This window comes from Monopterus albus, unplaced genomic scaffold, assembly GCF_001952655.1.
Source record: "Monopterus albus unplaced genomic scaffold, M_albus_1.0 scaffold56.1, whole genome shotgun sequence".
NCBI classification, from domain to species: domain Eukaryota; kingdom Metazoa; phylum Chordata; class Actinopteri; order Synbranchiformes; family Synbranchidae; genus Monopterus; species Monopterus albus.
The window spans coordinates 1,495,245-1,515,966 of NW_018127936.1; the positions used below are offsets into that span (position 1 = coordinate 1,495,245).

At 39.0% G+C, this 20,722-nt stretch overlaps 1 protein-coding gene across 2 annotated transcripts in view; it reads right to left on the reverse strand.

The window, feature by feature from the left end:
- Nucleotides 1-20,722, reverse strand: part of LOC109961572 (netrin receptor UNC5C-like) — a 185,279-nt gene that overhangs the window by 68,411 nt on the left and 96,146 nt on the right. For both annotated transcript variants that reach the window (XM_020602490.1, XM_020602489.1), the window contains exons 3-4: nucleotides 14,346-14,489; nucleotides 3,523-3,626 (exon numbers count right to left, since the gene is read on the reverse strand). In XM_020602490.1, the coding sequence (XP_020458146.1) occupies nucleotides 3,523-3,626; nucleotides 14,346-14,489 (248 nt within the window). The remainder of the gene's footprint in view (nucleotides 1-3,522; nucleotides 3,627-14,345; nucleotides 14,490-20,722) is intronic.

Below are 20,722 nucleotides of genomic sequence, written 5' to 3' on the forward strand. Positions count from 1 at the left end.
ATGATAAGATCAAAAAGAAATAGGAAGTCAAAAGAGATGAAAAAGTCTGGGCTACAACCTCAGGTCATCAGTGGGTTTAAACCTAAATCCCTCTAATCAGCTTCAGCAGACAGGGGGAGACAGACCAATCCATTTGGCCAGAGATCCCATTATGACAGGAGAAAGAAATGGAAAAGGTAGCAAATTGAACACCCCGAAAAAATAGCTCTAAGTGTGTGCATGTGTATGTGTGTGTTGAAACAGGTGATCAAAATCAAACCCAGTAAGAAAACCGATAAAGCAAGAGTAGTAATGAGTCATTAGTGTGATTTGTCTCCAAGATGAAGGAGCGCGAGTTAAGAGCGTGAACGTGGGTGTGTTACAAAACCTGAGACAAAATGATTGAAAAAGAGACTCGGTGTATGTGTGTGAACTTCTCTGTGGCTCCTACTGTTGAACTGATGTCACAATTCAACTCATTTATTTTGATTTCCCTCAGAAGAAGAATGAGACTTTTCTATAAGCGAAAGAACAGCAGACTACTACTGCGTCTGTTTCTGCTGCACCTACATCTCTGAACACACACACACACACACACACACACACTCCCTCCCTTTGTATGCTGGTCTGTCTGAGAGCCTCCTTTGCCCTCTCTCCTTTAGTTTCTCTTTCCCCCTGCGCTCCCAGGGGAGCTGTGTACTTAGGTGCAGTTGAAAACGACTATCAAACCCTGAGGAGCAAAACCTGATTCAAAGACTCCTTATCCAATAGTGCAGCCATCTCCAAGTGCTTTGCGGCTCTTCCCCAGAGACAAACCAAATGAAATTATGTCTTTTTATCCATTCAAGTGGGAAGGCAGCCAGAAGAAACCAGGAAAGTAAAGAACAGTCTGACATGTAAATGTAAATAAGGGCCTCCAAAGTGGATGCTTACTGCGTGGCACAACAGATGAGTGAATAAAATACCAATAGGCTGACAGTGTACTTAAGTCATACAATATTATTCTGCATCTTAAGGTGTAGTGTTGTGATATTTTGAGTATGTGTTTTATTTTCATAATTACATACTTGCAATTTACACGCATTCAAATTGCTATCATGGATGGTGATCTTTGACCGAAAGGGTTTTGGTGCAAGGCAGTAAAGTAACTATTTAAACTGCCAATGTACTTATTACAAAACGCCAGGTTATATGAGTAGGTGTAATTTTCTGCTACAGTAAAATTATCCAAAGATGTTAAGTCACCTTTTTTTGTTTCCTCTTTCATGGCAACTCTATTCACTTCAGTTGAGTTTTCAGTCGTATGAATATGTGTGCACCTGAAAAGGAACCTGGCAGTATTTTTCAGCCCTTTTAGTAAGAAAGCAGGGAATCCACTTTCACCATCATTTTCTGCCAAGCTCAGGTACAGTAGGAGAGTGAGCAATTAAAATGTAATATAACACAGGAATTAGGGCTAACCTCAGCAGTTACTGAGATCTTTTCATGTAACGTGTGCTGCAACTCAAATTAGCTCTCTGGAGACATTTATGTCTAAGTTTAAACACTGGCTCTTTGGATCAGTGTTATCTCAGAGCAAAAGAGTTTTCTAACAACTGTTACGCAAAACATGATTCAACCAGTTTTCCTCATTTCCTGTGTCAGTTCAATAGGAATGTTGTTTTGCATTGCGAAACAATGCCTTATATTTTTGAAAACACAACACGAGTGTGAAATCATTTTATGCTAACCTTTAATCTGTGAATTTATTACCTCTGCCAAGGGAGGGGGTTGTGTTTTGCTGGCATTTGTTGGTGTGTTTGTTGCTTTGCTCACACCACATCATAACTTGAAAAGTAATGAACAATTTTTATTACTTTTTTCTTCTTTTTTTGGTGCTGTTCAGTGTCATCATTCAGATCCAGGGATTTTTTTAAAGGATTCTTCATCACTGTGAGTGTTGGAAAAGCTGCTGACTGTATGTGAGCCCCCTGATGGCCAACGTGTGTGGCTGCGCTGCTGAGCGCCTTGATCACATACGGAGACAAAGCCCTAAGTCAGTCACAGCTGCCCATTCACTGTCAATGAAAATTGACTACTGTCACTTAGTGCACTCCACTGTGCGAAACAACGACTGAAGGAGCCAAGCAAGGCGACAGCCCAAAGCAAAGACTTATTCTATGCGGCTACAGCCGGTTGAGAGCCACTCAGGCTTATATTGATTCCAGATGGCACAGATTTTGAGCCAGGCTCAAAGCTGCTATCATTTTCATCCTAGAACTGGTTTTATGCCACTTTATTAAGTTTTGACATTTTTTCAGGTCAGAAAGTAACCACTTTGTAACAATGCCAATTTAGAGAATTGTTTCTCTGTTTTCAGAAATGTGTGCACTCATTAGCAGACCTTAGCTCGTTAGCTCTATTAGCAGGCCAGCTACATCTCATTCAGAGCATGTTGTCAAGGACACCATTGTTCCAGCTGCACATTATGAGTACTGCATCCTCCCATTCTCTGGAGTTTGGACTTCTAGTTCAGACTTGGTACTACAATCGCCTACTGCGATTGTAAATAAGCTGTGCGACAGGAAATGGAGTAAAGCACATACAGTACATAGTACAGTGTATATGTCACATATGTCCAACTGGACAAAACACACCCTCAGAAGTACAGCATTGCCAGAATCCAGAAACTTTGTCTCTCTGTGTGTGAACACTCTGTAATAAGTATAGCAGGAGGCACACTGAAAAACGGACTCTAAAATGGGTTTACATGCAGCCAAATGGTGTGAGGTTTGTGTGTCTATGAAGAACTGTAAATACAGTGTTATGCCAGTCAGCATGGGGCATTTATTTTGCTCATGTCTATCATTTTTCTTGAATAACTTTCAAACTAATGATGATGTTGTCATTCCAAATGCCAGCCGTAGGTTTTCATGGTCAAGCAATCTTATTAAGATAGTAAAACTATCATTGGAATACTGCTTTTACATGTAATGGCATTATGGGAACAACTTGGCAGAGGTTTCATTTAATTGCTATGATTTGCTGTGATTAGGCCAAATTCATTGTCTCAGCTACATAATCACTACATGAAATTTAGGATGATCTGTGTTGGAAAGGCTGTTTAAAGTTATTTTTGCTTTTGAGATGTTGTTTTATCAGTTTTTGCATTAAGTATAACACCTGTAAAAAAAAAAAAAAAAAAAAAAAAAGCTGTTTAATAAAAGTTGCCAAAAGGGACAGTGTACATTTTTATTCAAGTCACCCTTCAACCACTGACTGCAGACTGTGGAGGAGTGCATGTACCCATCAGACCATTCTGTTCTGCTGTCTGTCATTCACAGTCCTAGGCAATTTCAAAAAGTGTCACATCTGTAATAACTGACTTTTCTGTAGCACTTTCAAGTTATTTCCACTTGATGATTTCTATTTTTTTTACATTTTTTTTCATGCTCTCTTGTCTTCATTTTGTCATTGTGTCTGTTCTCAGCTCTAGCAGCCCTCTCTCTCAGTCTCACATCTTTGTATTCACTTCAGGTTGAGGTTAACAGCCATGTTGCATACCTCAGCAGCTGGTATGCCCTCCGGAGGGCGACACTGCAACAGCACTTCCTGCTCCAGAGAAACTTCCTTCCCCAGGGGTTCCTGTTCAAATGACTTCTTCAGGTCTGTGGAGAGACACAGTGAGAAACAAAAAAAATAAATAAATAAATAACTTATTAGGTGAACCACAGAGCATATGGCAATCTTAGCAACAGACTGTTTTTGACAAGCTATGGAGATGCATTTACTTTTTTTAATTTTCAGTGCATTTATTAAATCTAACATGACAATATTTCTGTATTTTAAAAATTATTGTTATTCATTGTAGCATGGACATTGTACTGTTACTGGACAACATAGATTTAATAAGTGATGAACCCTTGATTTTTCAGGGGTAGACTACAAAACATATGTGTTCATGTAGTATTAGGTTATTTAATCTCTAAATCCTGAACACATGATACACAACTGCAAAACCAGTAATTATATCAAAAGAGATGAAGTCTCAATGGAAAACTGAGGTATGTGGGTGGCCATTTTGCGAAACATCCTGTGATTCAGCAGTTAGGGAAACCATTTTGGAGATGGTGCCATGTCACTGTAGACTGGATTCATTACCTCATTTCCAAAGAAACAATGACACAGTAATTATGGAGTTGGTGGTTGAAGTCAGTCATGCATACTATGCTGACTTCTCCCACTTCCCTGTCACTGTTAAAGATGTACCAAACTAGGAAAACCACTTAGCTGTATATTCTTGTGTGCTCATGCACACAAACACATGTCATTTGCATTTTAATAATATAGCAGTTAATGCTTTCTTTCTCTCTCAGGCACACACACACACACACACACACACACACACACACACACAGAGCTGATCATGCTATTAAATGCTTTAGCTGCTTCACACACGGAACAGTGACTGCTTTGTTGCATGCTTGCCCCTCAATCACTAGGCACAATATTTAATCATGCTTTCATTCCATATAGACTTGCCAGAGTTCGGGGAGCTCAAGCAGGCCAAAGACAATACATGATTCACACTAATGGTCCACATGTTGTGATAAATGACAGCATTACAAAGCAGCATGGAATGCACTGCCATTTCATTTCAGAGAGCTCAGCTGTTTTCATTCTGGGAAAAAATGCTCACAGTAGCAGACTTTAAGACAATTAACCAGACATTTAAATAAGAACAACAGAAGACAAAAGAGAAAGGGATCGAGAGAAGGCATTAAAGGATATGAAGGAAAGTGCAAAAATCCTTGTGGGTGGATGGATGAATAGACAGAAGTGCAATTTTATTTGATCATTACCCTGAATATTTCTCTCACTGCCACTCTTCCCTCCATAGTCCTACACAAAAGCCTGAATTGTATTTACTGAGAAAGTTCAAAAGGTGCAATGACTATTCAGCTGTTTGTCTGGTCTTCTTGTCTTGCTTCTGTAACTCTGAGTGAGTTTCTATTAAAAAAACTTTTTGCATCATTTCAGGACTTATCAGGTGACTGTAGATGTGATGCTGATCAGATGGAGTATTGGATTTCTAAATAAAACATGGAAAGAGAAAAGTACTGTGTTTTTCCTCCAGTCTTCTGGGTGTAAGTCAATAGGGTATGATCTGATTTCTTTTAGGACTAACAACCCCAAAAAGGATCTGCAAAGTTCTCGACTGAATCCATTCAAATTCTGTGAATCAATGAAAGTGATTAAGTCAAGAACTGCAGCATACTTGGAGTTAAATTAAGAAAAAAAACACACCGTCTGCCAACTTCTTCTATCACAAAGTGGCCACAATAAATCAGTGTCATATCATGAATTTAACTAATGTCAGCAAGTGAGAATGATGATTACATTGGCTTAAAGTGATGCATGTATTTCAAAGTGATATCTAGGTTTCTTTATATGGCAATATTAACAGCCATATGACTCTAAATTGCCTGTGGGGGTATGTGGTTGTCTGTCTCCAAGTGTCAGCCCTGTAAAAGACTGGCGACTGGTAGACCCCGCCTCTCACCCAATGTCAGCTGGGACTGGCTCCAGCCCCCCAGCGACCTTATTCAGGAATAAGCAGTATAGATAATGGATGGATGGATTAATAGCCATATTGTTTTTGCAATATTTTGATTTGATCTGGCACATAAATTTAGTAAGGAACTTTTTCAGAGTTTGAGAGTCACTGTGTCACAAACTTTGTTCAGTTTGTGAAGGATGGCTGCAGCCTCTGCCCTTTACTTTTTAAAGTCACAAAGAAAACTTTCATAGGAGGGCACACAGTGTGTGCACATGTGTGTGTTTGCATTATCTTTGCACCCTTTTATTCTCCTCGTTCCCAGGTGTACTCTTAATCATCTTCTCTGTCAGCTGCGGTGCACCATTTGTGGACACACACTATATAGAACATTTTTTAAAGCTGAACCAGTCGACTTTGAGTCACTCGCTGGGTATTTCATCAGGACAGTCACCTTACAGTGGCTAACAGACATAGAGGGTGGCAGAATGAAAGAAAAGAAGAAAATGGGACATGAGAGACAGGGAAGGTACAAGTTAAGACAGCAGGTGGAGGGATGAAAGACGAGACAGAAAGAGAGAAGAGGTAGGAGGGAGACGCTGGCGGCATTCAGCAGAGCCACCTTACTCTTTACCAAAGGTACCTGCTTATCTTTATCTAACAGTATTTTTCGTGTTCACCACACTCTACAAGTACAGTATATCAAAGCATTCACTATAATCTCATGTCAGTGAATTCAACCTTCAATCTATCAAACCTTCCAACCATCAAGCTGGTTTTGATTATATCTCCTTCATCCCAGTCTTATTCTAAAGGACAGGGGGAAGATGGTGTGTCTAGCTTACAAAAGTTTAAGATGGTTGAATCAAGGCTTTAAAAATATTTCACTGACACGGTCTTCATTTTAAATCATTCGAATTTTTGACCATTACTCAATCAAAACAATTACATATTTCTATTTGTATACAAATTTTTCATATTAAAAAAAAAAATCACGAAAGTATGTACGGCCTATTTTACCCACTGATGTATGTGCATGCTTAATTATTTGTAAAGGGGATAACTGCCTATTGATCTCCAATGATGCTATGACTGACTTGGGGCAGACTTGGGACCACAAAGTAACTTATTTCCAGCCTATCATAGAGTTTCAATAACCTATATTGCAATATAAATAAACTATAAAGCCAAGAGTTGCTCAGCAGGAGGCGAAGTACAGACTGATGCAAGATAATAGACATTTGAGTCCATATACTGTGTGAACAAGGCGTTCCAGATGATCATACTCTTTCTTGTCATACACCACTGACTTCCAAAAATCTCCACATCTTCCCACCTAAATGATGAGGTTTAATTTCAAGAAATATAAACAAGTTCACTCTCACATTCTATGTTTAGAGCTGTACTGGTAAAAAGAGTTATGTGAGGACACAGAGCATTACTGAGGCTGAATGATAACTTCATAATACAGTCAATCCCTGTGGGGGATGACAGCCTGAACAGAGCATGATGGTTCATTATGGGAGTAATCACCCAAAGCTTTAGCCCTAAATCCACCACATGTCTACCCACACAATGCACCGAGACACACGTATGGTACAGTACATGGACAGATAGTCAAAGACAAAAAGAGAACAAGACAGAGAGATACTGTCACGTTGAGGAAAATACTCACAGGAGATGGAGACAAACAAGCAGTCACAACACACGGAGCCAGAGCAATCACTTCCACAACACAAACTGTAAAATATGCACAGTGGGACAGGGAAACAGACTCGCACACATAACCACAAATGTGCAAAAAAACAACTGCAGACACGAGGAGAGAATGAGGAAGTGATTGAGGGACAAGACACTTCTCTCATGCCAAGCCAATTCCAGGAACAATTTCCTGGTCTTAATTAGTAGGGGAGATGGTGAAATGAGGAGTTGGCTGCGAGAGTTGATTTCCATAAAGATGGAGAATGAAATTAAAGGAGATTAAAGCAAACGGCTCAGAGGATGAACACACAACACACACACTAACAAATAGTGCAGTGTTAATCTGACAGGCAACATTTCACCAGTGCAAGAGCGCTGTGTGTGACCGTGTGTGCGTTTTAGACCAAAAAAAAAAAAAAAAAAAAAAAAAAAAAAAGGAATGTGACATTGTATTCATGACACAAGGGAACTATGAATTCAGTGGAAGGTGATATGTATGTGCCCGTGGGAAATATGTGCACAGGAGAGAAGGGACAGCTGTGTCATATCAATTCACTGACCCCACTTCACTACCAAAGTGCAGATAAAGTAAATGTAACAAAAGCAAAGATATATTCTCTAAACAACTTTTTAGAATTACAACAGGGTTGAAAAGTACAGAGGGCAACCTTGTGGGGTGTTCTTCAGTGTGTACTCCCATATATACACAAAAAGCAGTGTAAGCATCTATTAAAAAATGACCTCTTCTTGCATAACCTCCCATCTCTCTCTGTTTCAGCGTCTCTCTCCGCCTCGTTCCCTCTCCTTCTAAAACTTCATCCAATATTCAACTAAAACTGTATTATGTTTGTGGTTAGTTTGTTGCCTCAGGCACCTCTACATAAGCACATTTCAGAGCAATTATCCAAAATGGGCGTCTCTGCCTGAACGCTACCCATGCCAAATCGTAAAGGTCTCCCCTGGAGAAGCTGCTTGAGCAATAAAGAGCAATGTGAGATGCTCGGGAAGAAAAGTACTCTGCTTTAGTCTCTGAGACGATAATTTCCAGAACAATGGCATGCAACGGAGATCATACATCTGGCTAAGTAAATGGATTTATACTTTAATTATACTATTACAGTATAATTAAATGTATTTGTTGTAAATTATACAAACAATGAAAACAATAAAACAGTTTGTGTGCACATAATAATAATGAGGTGAAACTGTTCTCTTCTCAGTTTGCATCTCCTGATAGGAAAGTTGTATCATGTTGTGATTTTGCCAGATGCCCTTATGTGCTGTATGTAGTAGTATACACACAACTAAGGTGCATGTCCTACGTAACATACAGCACCATAAAAGTGTCCTCAAATGCCAATACAGCTCAAAAATATGGCAAATGTAAGAACTAAAGGTAGACTGTGACCTTGCGAGTCACAGCCATTTCCATTGTGGAGGGTCATTTTCTCAAAGTGGAAAGAGAGCCTCTTTCCACTTTCCACTCAGGCCAGGTCTTTCAGTGGACCCCATCATTTCAACACTTCACAACCTGTGATCAGACAAGGTCTTTTTAACCGCAGTCAAGCTCTTAACAAGTAAACAACTCTGTTTGCTGACACAGCACCAGCACTCTGGAGCACAACATTTCTTTTGGGTCTGGGTTTGTACAACGACTCATTAAGGACCACAGATGTCTCAGCAAACTACCTACTATATTTAACAGTCAAATAACAAAAGCGCATATTTTCACTTTCAATCCTCTGTGACAACAGCTGTTTCCATGAGAAATCTCAGTGGCTCCATGGCTCACTGAGCTAAAACTGCCCTTTTGTTTCCCTCTAAATACAGTAATTATTTTACAGTACAAAGGTACTACAGTAATATAGAGCAATACATATTTTATTCTCCTCACACTTAGCTTACAGGACTTTAGAAAATGACTTAAGATAAGTGTCACTAAATCAGCACTGGCTTACCACTCTAACACTTACAGTAGGAGTACACTGAAGCAGTTCTTGACATCTGGGAAAATGTTCAGTGGCTAACAGTGAAGGTAAGACACCAACCCCACTGCCATTACCGTGCACACACACACACACACACACACACACACTATGGATTCTCACTTAAAAAAAAAAAAAATCAGTGTACACACACACACACTATGGATTCTCACTTAAAAAAAAAAAAAAATCAGTGTTTGTGGATCATGAAGTTTCACTCCAAACCAGAAACAGAGTCTAATGATGAGGTCATCCAGAGGAAACCAGTGAAGATTTCCATTTAATGTTTGCAACAGTGTCAAAGTGAGGGGATAAACAGTCTGGACTGTTTAGTTCATATTATATGATTTGCATAGGCATTAATGAAATTGCAACTGTAAACATGCCATTTCATGACAAAAAAGGTGGCATGTAATCTGAACTTTGGTTTCTGAGCTGTAGAGTCAGATTTATAAAGGCTGTCTAACAGACTGCAGTAGTTTCCACATCCAGAGTTATAAATGGCCTGGTCTAATGTTGTAAGCTACATGTAGGTTTGAGTCTAAATGAGTGTACAAGAGTTTGGTTTAAAAGTCTAACACAATAAATCACTGTTGAGCTTTGTTTTCCTTGGTCTAATTCATCCATGATTGAAGGAAAACCTAAACACATGCAGCTGAGACATTTGCATCACAAACTGAACAGAAGAAATTCACTAACAGACATGTTTCATTTGACTCAAGTAGCTGCCTGTGCTGCTGTGTCTCTGAGTGCCTGGACTGCTGATTGCTATGCACACACGTCTCAGTGGAAGGTGGCAGAACAAATTGCCATCATCTGAAATGTGCGCGTGTGTGAGTGAGAGAGAAAGAGAGAGAGAGCGCGAGCAAGAGACTTCGACAGGTTGCTAATCCACTGAAGGAGAAAGACTTGACCTGATAGCTGCAGGGCCAAAGAGCATGGCTGCCACTACATGCGCATTTGTGTGTATACACACACCTCTGTTTCTCTTACCCCTGTGTACGTGCTTGCTGTTCTGTGCTTGACTAAATGAGTGCGTGAATGTGTGTCTGTGTTCGTCTCACCTGCTTTATAAATTTGAATTAAGCAGCCTGCTACCAATAACTCAGCTAAAGTGCCCTGCTCCAAAAGACTAACAAATCACTCTGAGATTTAATATCTCTGATTGTGTTTGACACTTTTACGGCCACGACACTGATTGCCATTATGCACCTACAACCGGCATATTTAGTTACTGCCTGGAAGTGTTAATTCCACTCTTATTAAAACAGCCTCAAGATGCTGGAGTCGGAAAGAAAAGTATGACTGCCAGAATGAAACAAAAAGCACATGCTGAGCAATGTGAAGAAAAAAAAAAGCTAAAATAGGAGACGAGAATATGGATGAGGAAATAGGAAAATGAGTGGGAAGAGGAGATGGGAATGCAGGAGAGAAATGCTGAATTGCTATTGTGAGGTGCGGTAGAAAAGACACTTTGCTCAGCAAGCTCGAGCTGCCAGGAAGCATTTTAATCACAGCAGTAGATCCAAATAGGAGCCGAAAGCAGGGTAGGTCAGGAGGTTGGGTCGATTTGAAGTAAAAGGTTATCGCAAAGGGGAGACGAGCGTAATCAGATCTGGTTAAGGGAAAAATCACTGTTATAACAGAAAGAGAGAACATGAAGGACAGGGGGACAAAGTCAGAAGTGAAAGAGATCTGAAGACAAAGAGAATAAAGTAAAGGAGAGGCAGGAGTTCTCTCATATTTCTTCTGTCTGATATGTATTGGCCCTTCAAGGATTCTTAGAGGCATCCTCCATCACCAACCCTCCACCTAGCCTCCAGCAGAGGTTTTCTGTGGGTGAAATAATGTATACTAATAAAAAGATAAAAGATTTGTCTTTTATACAGTGTAAAACTTATAGAAATGTCTTATACAGTATAGTATTGACAGTGTATCAGGTTGAGGCAGAGAAAAAAAGTTAAACAAAACAAGAAATAAAGTGAAAACTAAAGTACACTAAGCTTGGCTTTACTGTGACTGATGTAGTACAATATGATAATGATTGATGGCAGTGATACTGTAAGCCTTAGTGATGCAGACACACACAGTCTCTCATACACATGCATGATGGATCTGTACGCCTTCATATGTCACCTATGTGGCCGCACAATGCAGTCTTCATTGCTCTGTGTGCATTTCTGTGCTGCTGCTGTCTACATGCATGTGTATGCCTCTGAGACTGTCAGAAGTCTGTATATGTAGTCTTGCCTGCATCTGTCTCTCAGCATGCATCAGCGCGAACATAAGCCAAAAACAGCACATTACCCAGCTTTCATTGCACCCCGAGGAGGGACCATTCCATTCGAGAATGTTATTAGCAGAGCTGAGAAGGATATTTCTAACTGTGTCACTAACTCTCGTCTGACAGACTGAAAACATCTTCAAATACCAAACCAGTGCAGAAAGTAGTGATGCTCTGTTCTAAATTCAACTGGTCTATAAAGCTCACAGGCCAAATTAACTGTTGTTGTGGTACTGTGCTAATGTGAATATACTCTGTATTGTATGTTGATTAAGTTGGAGTCAATAAAGTTCTACAAATGTACTAGTGAATATTTGGTGTATTAAAATCTGGTCAAAGTTCAATTCACATATGTATATGCAGTATATACGCTGCTACACATGCACTAATTTAATTTGTAATCTATAAATGTAATAATGTATCAAGTGTGTGTTTGTTTTTAATGACTGAATACTTATTTTTAATCTGTTGTTCTGTGTTATGGTATGCATAACACAGAACAGTAGTTTTTAGCTTCCTTCAAAATGCAGATAAATTAAATAAATGACAAATACATGTAGGTAAATATAGATAGTAGAAAATACCTACATGAACCACCCAAGGCCTGCAAAGTGGAAAAAAGGAAGAAAAGAAATATAAACTATATTTACAGCCAAATAAAATAACCTGAAGTGAATAACAAGGGTCAGCATGATGGATTTCAGTGAGTAGCACAAATAAGACCAACCAGGGAAAACAAGAGTTCCAGCGTGTGTGTCTGTTAGAGTGATACTGTCAGTTAAAGTATTGCACATAAGGATGTGTGGAGCCAGTTCTGTGTCTGCAGAAGGGACTCCATCAAAGCCCCGAGATGTTCTTTGAGAGTTCATTCAAGCAGAGCCACAGTCAGTACAAGCCAGGAAAACTGGAGAGGTGAGATCACTTTTGTTATTGGCATTTCTTTTCTGCTTGACCTATCTATAACCTTAGTCCCTCTTGTCTTCTATGGCTGAACTGACCAGAGCAATGACGCTTTGAAAACTCCTGTTGTGAGTTCAATTCTCAAGGCGGTAAGAGAAGCTTTGAAGAACAATACGTTGTGCTTTACAAGGCTTATGTTGAAAGAGCAAACAAGACTTTCTGGTGATTTCAGTTGAACACCTCAATTCCTTTGCTACATACAGTTGTCAAGTTGCCATCACTCACAACAGGATTCAGTCTTTTCTTTCCCCTGGACTGTTGCTGGGGCCTAACAATCCTAAAAAAGATTTCCCAGTGTGATCACTGTGTTTGCAAGATTATACAGTAATGTCTGCTAGAGTGACATTTAGCATAGTTGGGTCTATTATGCCCTATGTTCTTTTGGTGACCTTCTAGTCAAGCTCCCAGCGGACTTGTTAAGTTCTTCACCAGACCATAACGGGAAGCAACTGATGGTAGGCTGAAGTTATAGAGCTAAGTCTCAGCTTAGAAAGGTCCCCCCGCATGCATCATTCAGTGTAAAACATTCTGGAGGTTCTGCACAACTAGTTTTTTCCTGCGAAACTACAGTGTTTTTACTGTAGTAAAAATTTATAACTCATGACAGAAATGTGCCAGACAGTGAAAGTTATATTAGAACCTAGTTTTCGATGCTATATTTTAGCATTACCAATTGAAAATGCTCAAAGTGCCATGTTTGGAGTTTTGTCTCATTTATAGCAGCCTCATTGTTCACTCCCCTGTATCAGTTTACTTCGAATGCAAATCAAACACTTTCTACTGCTTCTGGTTGAGATTAGAAGCATTCACCTGGCTTTTATTATGAAGCAGTGTTTGTTAGAGCTTTGCGCCGACACTGGTCATTGATTAAAACTGTCCAGATAAAAGTAATTTTCAGCTTTTTTGTTTATTTTTTTGCCAGTAGATCAAATTTTAATATGCAGGCATTAAGAGATAAAGAAGGAGCAGCCACAGGGAGCTGGTACTTGAAGAGTTTGCAGGCGACAGGCTGCACACCTCCAACTTCTTCATGATAATATATAATAAATTCAAACACAACGTGATAAAAAACAATGGCTGATTATTGACCAACTTGTTTATTAAAACACTTAGCTAAATCGCAAAACAGACGACCCAGTTGTCTTCATGTCTAGTTATGACTATATCTATGAAATGGGTATTTGCTGTAGTATATTAAATCGCACTTCTATTACCACAAGTAACCGTGAATGTTGCCAAATCAGCCAGGTGCAAAATCCTAAAGAATGCAATGGATGATCAAAACTACTTAATGACCTGTACTTAATGTAAAAAAAATGCAACTAGTATAACAGATTTGACTAACCGATGTATGACACACCAATATGTTTATTTTTTGTCAAAACTCTCGGTTTCGGACTAGATTTCATTTTCATTTCCGTATGTGTTTGTGTAGTATAGCGTATAAACAACTGAGCAAATGTGTACATGTGCTGTGTGCACACCTCTGCATCAATGTTCGTATGATTGAGTGTTGTAATAATTCACACACCAAAGGCCAGTGGAGAAGCGTCTACTTATATTATATAAGCGCTTCATCATTTTTCCCTGTCAGCCACATCTTCTAAAGTGTCCTGTCTGGCACATAAGGCTATTTTGAGACTGGACCCAGCACAGCAGAGGTGATAATGCTGCCTGTGCATGTATGATTATATGTGTGTGTGTGTGTGTTTGTATGCTATCTTATATCTTTCCACATGGGGGAAAAAAAGAGGGATTACATACTTATTTATGATATTGCCTATCTTCACAAACAAATGTTAAGCATAAACACTTATTTTACTGTAACTCACTCATACTGTTAACAGTATGCTTGCACATATGTAAATAATATCTTCTAACCTTTACACCTTATACTCACACGCAATGCGGACGTGTGCCTTGCGACTTTTGGTGGTTCCAGCTGAGCTCCAAGCCACACACTGACACCAGTAATCTTCAGGCCCAAAAAGCTCCTCGACTTGCTGCCGTGTTATTTCTATGCTGGCTTCTCTCACCACCAGACCTGCAGAAAAAAGGAAAAGCATTGTTGCATCAATCACATTAGCAGTTGAGGTTTGAATAAAAAAAAAAAAGCTGCTGCTAACAGTAAGAATCACAAATTCCCCTTTTTTGTTTTTTAGTAAGCCACTGATACTCGAGATAAAGTAAAAGCTGCAGTCTAAGTTTCTAATCTTATTTTATGGCTTTTAGAAGAAGCAAAAGGCAAAGAAGTGCAGTGTGAATGACTCAGCAAACAAATATAGGCTGTGGATAATCATACAGTATCAGCTGCTGTTTAAAAACCCAGGTCATTTTACTGAGTAGATTCTCTTTGGATTTAATGTAAACTTGGTGTTTCATTGCACTTCCAGTGTTTATCTCACTCTGCTCTCCAATTCCCTCTTTTCTCTGGTGTTTTGAAAACAGCTTCATGTGAAAAATAAGTGTGAGGTTTAAATAGCTGCACCCTAATGACAGGTCTGCAAAGGAGCACAGATAAAGCTGGACTGCAGAAGAAGAAAGGAAATGAGGAGCAAGGGGTAAGCTGATGAAAGTATGTGTGACACAGGAAAGGAACAAGTACAAGTGCATATGACACACATTTGTGGAAGCACATGACAAAGGTAAGCAATAATGAAGAATAAAGTAGTAGGGGAAGAGAGCAAGGAAGGACTGATGAATGAAAAAGAAGGTTAAGCTTACAGACTAGGAAGAGAGCGGAGAGGGAAATGAGAGAAACAGTAGACTGGTAAAGGTAATAAAGAGCAACATGACAGAGGCAGAGGAAGAGAAAGGATGACAGAATAAGAGGTGGGAGAGGGCAATGAAATGTGAAATGGAAAAGAAAAAGAAAAGGGGATAAAATGTGTTTTAGGTAAAAGCATGTGTGAACTGGGGACTAGATGGTCAAAATGCAAAGAGAAAAGATCTTGGCAGTTTATTTCAGGTTCAGCAAAGTTACAAAGACCCAAGGAGCCATTTCTATGGGGCTCCACAAATCTTACTTGGGCCTATTATTTATGAAGACTCGCCACTAGAGAAATTCAGAGACAGTTATTGTGAGCAAGCCAGCACAGAGGCAAAGGGGACCAAGAGGAAAGTAAAAAGTGAAATGCAGTGAGCAGGACTGTGGCAGACTAAAGGCCATAAATGACTGCCAAGAGAATTAAAGAGAAACCCATGTAAGCAAAGAGTAAAAAAGGCAACAAAAAGCATTTGTGGAAGCTAGCTAGGAGATGGGGAGACATGGCTTTTGAGTTAGAAAAATATGAAGACATGAGGATGGAAGAGATAAAAAGAGAAGGTGGAACTTGGGTGATATGGCAATTCAAATAGCAATGATGGCAAAGAGTGCAGAGGGCAACGTAAGGCACAAAGTAAAAAGCTTCTGGAAGGTAATGGCACAACACAGTAATAGCCCAGTGAGGAATAGAACACTACAAGGACAAATAACAACAACAACAACAACAAAAACGACTGTAGTGTCGATACCAGAGTCTGAGCAAGCTAGCAAACAAGACTGTTATGGCTGCACAGCTTAAAATGAAAGAGCAAAGGACATGGCAAGAGAGGTAGAGGCTACAAAAATGGCAGCTAAATAGGCAATTATAACCAGGAAGAAAGCCAGGGCTAAAGTGAAGACAACTAGTAGGCAGGCAGTTTCAGTGAGCAAAAAACAGTGCGAGGACAAAAAGGGCAAAAGGAAAAAGGAGGAGGTGGAGACCAGGGAACACGTTATTGCTTAAGAAAGGAGAAAAGTTAGCCAATTAAAATGAACAGTTCAAATTTGCCAGACAGCTAGTTATGGCAAATGGGACTGTCCGTGAACGGGACCACAGGATTTTGAGACACAGTGAGAGACAAGGAGCAAGCGCCTGCTCAAAAAAAGACAATAAATGGAAAATGTGTGCATGTGTAAAATTTGCTATGTACCTGGCTTTTTAAGATAAAGACCATAAACTATTAGCAGTGAAGGATTATTAAACCAGTGAAGCGCTAAGTATCAGCCAGTAACTACAGTACTCGTATATTGCAGGACTCGACGTAATGTGTTGTGTAGCAAAGTTAAGAATCTGTAGAACAAATAAAATTAATTAACACTCAGAATCAAATGTACACTTATTCCATTGTATACAACTCTGAAGCATGTGGAACAGTGGCTACACCTCAGGGCTCAAGAAAACTGTGCTACACCAGTTCCACGGTAGCTTTGTGTCACACTTATGTAGACAGATAACAGTTTGCACCTTGTCTTTGCACTTAAAATCCCAGTTATTTAAACATTTTTTAAGCAGTTCCAATGAAAGTGCAACTAACAAAAAACTCCAACACATAGAAAGCATCTTTGTGTTGTTGTGTTCATGTATTATTTTTGTGTTTTGGCTCATTTACTGCATTATTTCAACAGTTTTTGGGTACAGTATAAAAATTGCATCTCTGGACCTTAACTCTGTAGCTCATGAGTGATAGTAACACAGTCTTTTGTGTCACAATGTCAATATACCCTATACGTGTTACCATAAAACAGTATAGTTGCTCCCAAACCGTTTTTATTTTGTTGAAGTTAACCATTTTTGTCAGAGTGAATGAAGCCAGGTTATACTTTAAGGATAAATGTACATAATAAGGATGTCAGTCAGTGATAAACTGTGATGTGTCGCAAGGTACTGCATGCAAGTACACCAAGATTTTGGTTAGAAGACAAACCAGAGCAGTGATATAAACAAAACAGACAAAAAGGAGGACAGGACAACAACAACAGGACAGTGAACAAAAGCACTGAGGAGAGAAGAGCTGGTTCCACGGTGAATAAAATCAATGTTCCTAAAGCTAAAAAGATACATAGATCTGGCACTTAGTAGCTTAGTGTGGATGGACAGTCAAAATGAAAAGGCAAAGAGGAGCTTTAAAATGAATCAACGTGCACTTAAATAATCACTTAACTTCCAACTTCAGAAACCTGATCAGCAATTGGTAACTTCATTTACTTCAGGACAGGAAAGTATTGTGAAAGCAGTGCAGGGAGATGGAACATCATGGACCCAAAGTCTAATGTGTTCAAAGTTTTTCTAACTGAAATACTGTGAACACAAACAATTTTCTGGTTTCCTGACACAATGATCCGACCAAAAACCTATATACAAAATTAAAAACTAAAAGAGCAAAACAAATGTAGGACACCAACGAAATTTTAAAATAAATATATTAAATTTTTGAAGTTACTGATGCAGTGATTTTTATTTTATAGTCTAATGTATTCCATTGCGTTTACATCCAAGCGAATTGTAAGATAGAAGGGACATCATACATGTAAACACTGTGTTTCATCCTACTGTGTCATCTGTGCGTTTGTCAGCTGGGAACTAAAAGTGTGAAAATTCTTAATAGAGACATAAGTATAGCAAACTTTTGACACCACAGATCTGCACCAGATCACACATTTACACCTACCTACATCCCGTTAGAAAACAGATTCCACTGTCTTCTTTCAGTGCCGTGTCAATACACAAAACATGTCAAACAAAAAAAGTCTGAATAGGCAATAAGTAGATAAAGACAGATGTCAGTGGAACCAGTGGCAGGAGCATTTCAAACCACAAAGAGCAAGTGTTTCAGTGTAGAAAGAAACTGAGGTCTTATTTTTATTAGATATCAAGCTCAGAGCATTCACATCATTCTGTTACAAGACGACAAGCATGGAATTTTGGGTCTTGACAGCATGACTGTACTTCACATCAACAAAACCACTGCAGTCACGTGGGGAAGGGGAGTGGAAATAAAGAAGTAGATGAAAAATGAAAGACAGGTATCAAGACAAGTGGATACTGTCCCAAACATTTCTATCAGTCACAAAACCACAAACAACCAATTTCTCTAGTCCTGCAATGTCAATTTTTACAATAAAGTTTACTTGCCAGCCAGGGAGTAAACTACAGTGGTGGTGGGTCATATGCTCATGTTATTTGGAAAAAAAGGGGATTAAAACATACAAAAACAGAGATTATGACAGGATGCAAAGTGTGTATATTAGCTTTTTGACACAGTCCACAAGAATGTAAGCATTGAAAGGATGTAATGTTAAATCATGGTTCAGATAACCTGTGTGTTTCTTTTTCTTTAAGACAGAAAATGTATATTATAGCAGGAAGGCTTGAATAAAAACTCTGCATTGATCCATTTTTATTCCATTGTGACTTGTGTAAAACCTCATAATCTTTGTCATAACTTCCCTGCCATTCACCGCAGTGGATCTCTACAATAAACCACCTAGGAAAAACTATTATCAGCCCGAATAGAAAGTGCATAAGTGGCTGAAACTGCATAAATATATTGTTAAAGGAAAACAGATTTTTTTCTTTAAATGCTCTGTGAACCACTCAAAACAAGTTTTGTTTATAAAGGCTACAACTGTATTTGCCAGATTTGTCAAATTAATGTGTTGTGTCATCTGCGGTTTACAGACAGGAGCTTTTCATGTTATCAAATCTGGAGAAGTGTTGGAGGACAAGCCGATGATGATTAGCAACTGTTTCACAGAAGTGATAAGGAAAGCAGAAAATCATATTTACTAAAAATGTCTTTACAAAGCTCTAATAAAAAGCAGACAAATGTGGAGTCAATTATTTAATCCACCCAGTGCCTACAAAATTAATGGATTTATTATAATTAACCGGATTTGTTCTTAATTAGCAACATTTTTGCAAACATACTGTATCATTGTACTGTCACATAGCATACTGGTGCAATTAATTTTAATCTCAGCCATCTGACTCAAAGTTTTCATGATTTGAGGTTTTAAAAATGAGGATCTGTAATACACAACTTCCATCGACTGAGACGTCACAATGAGAACTAAATGCTCTGGTTTTCATACCATAAATCTGAAGCTAAAGGATTTCCTGCCATTTCCCTAGATGTTAAAGCGACTCAGTCTGTTGGTCCATTTTTCATGTATATATTTTCCCATTTTCCTCTGTCTCTTTATCCCGCTCTAAGCTTTGACAAAAATACACAGATGAAGAAAACCGATAAAAGCAATAAGTGCACAGAGAGAAGTGTAAAGCCATGATTTCTTTGAATAAAATGAACCAGAAATGGTAAGAAAAGGCTAGAGAGAAATACATGTGGCAGAAAGCCAGTGAGGCAGGGGCAGACAGGAAAACAGAGACTGGGGGTTTTGAAGCTAAATGGTTTAGAAAATGAAAGAGATAAGGGAACAGGGGGGAAAGCACTCAAAAGCTTTGTGGTGTTTAAATGTGATCAGTGACAGGTCAAACAGACAGGCCTTTAGGGAAAAGAAACAGAAGATACAGAAAAAAAAGTCAACACTGGCTATTATTATTTCATCACTGCCACAGAAGGACAGAGACAAAAGACAAAGACACGAGGTCAGAACAAAAACACAAACAGCCCTGCAAGAAACACAGTACTACTATCTTTGTTGAAATTGTTTCACAGCAATTGAATTAACATTATTTTCTCTCCTATATGTAAATGAGTAAGACACATCAAGAGACATAAGCTTGAGTGTTTGTTTTCCCAAACATCTGCCCCGGTGAAGTGTCTGTGAGCCGTTCGAGTGCTGAGCAGCTACTGGGCTGCTGTTCAGTAACCCTAACCCTGAGATCTGAGATGTTCACAGATGTGTGAACACACAAAATCTGATTTTTTTTTTTTTCATATCAGATCTGGGCCACTTCTCTATGTGGTCCTAGATCAGATTCATATCTGATCTCTGACTGCGACCACTGTCCAAACAGTCAGATCAGAAGTCATGTGCTTCTTTCGATGTCTCACTCCTCTTTGCATATCGCCTGCTGTCATCATTCAGTCAGTCCCTCCCAGATGATTAAAAATAATCATAAAGGAGAACAACAGTGGGTCAATAGAGAAACAAGGACATTTTACTTTTGTTGAAAATTTATGCAGAAATTTCTGATCAAGCCAAGCCAGACGGAATATGTCGTAACTGAACAGTTTGTGAGGAAATTATGTGATCTGACCATTACACAAATGGTGTCGTTTTTCTTGTGCATTTGCAGCTCGCATTCAGTTGAATTTTAGCATGCATGGCAGTTTAGGACCTCCGCGGTGTTGACACCGGAGCAGGATAGAAGTCACTTACAAATATGAATATAAACCATAAACAGAAAAAGATTGGATCTGACAAAAAGATCAGAATTGAGTATTAATGCCTGGAATGTGAACAAAGTGACCCAGCACTGTGACCTCCCTGTGGTGGAGCTGCAAGTGAAA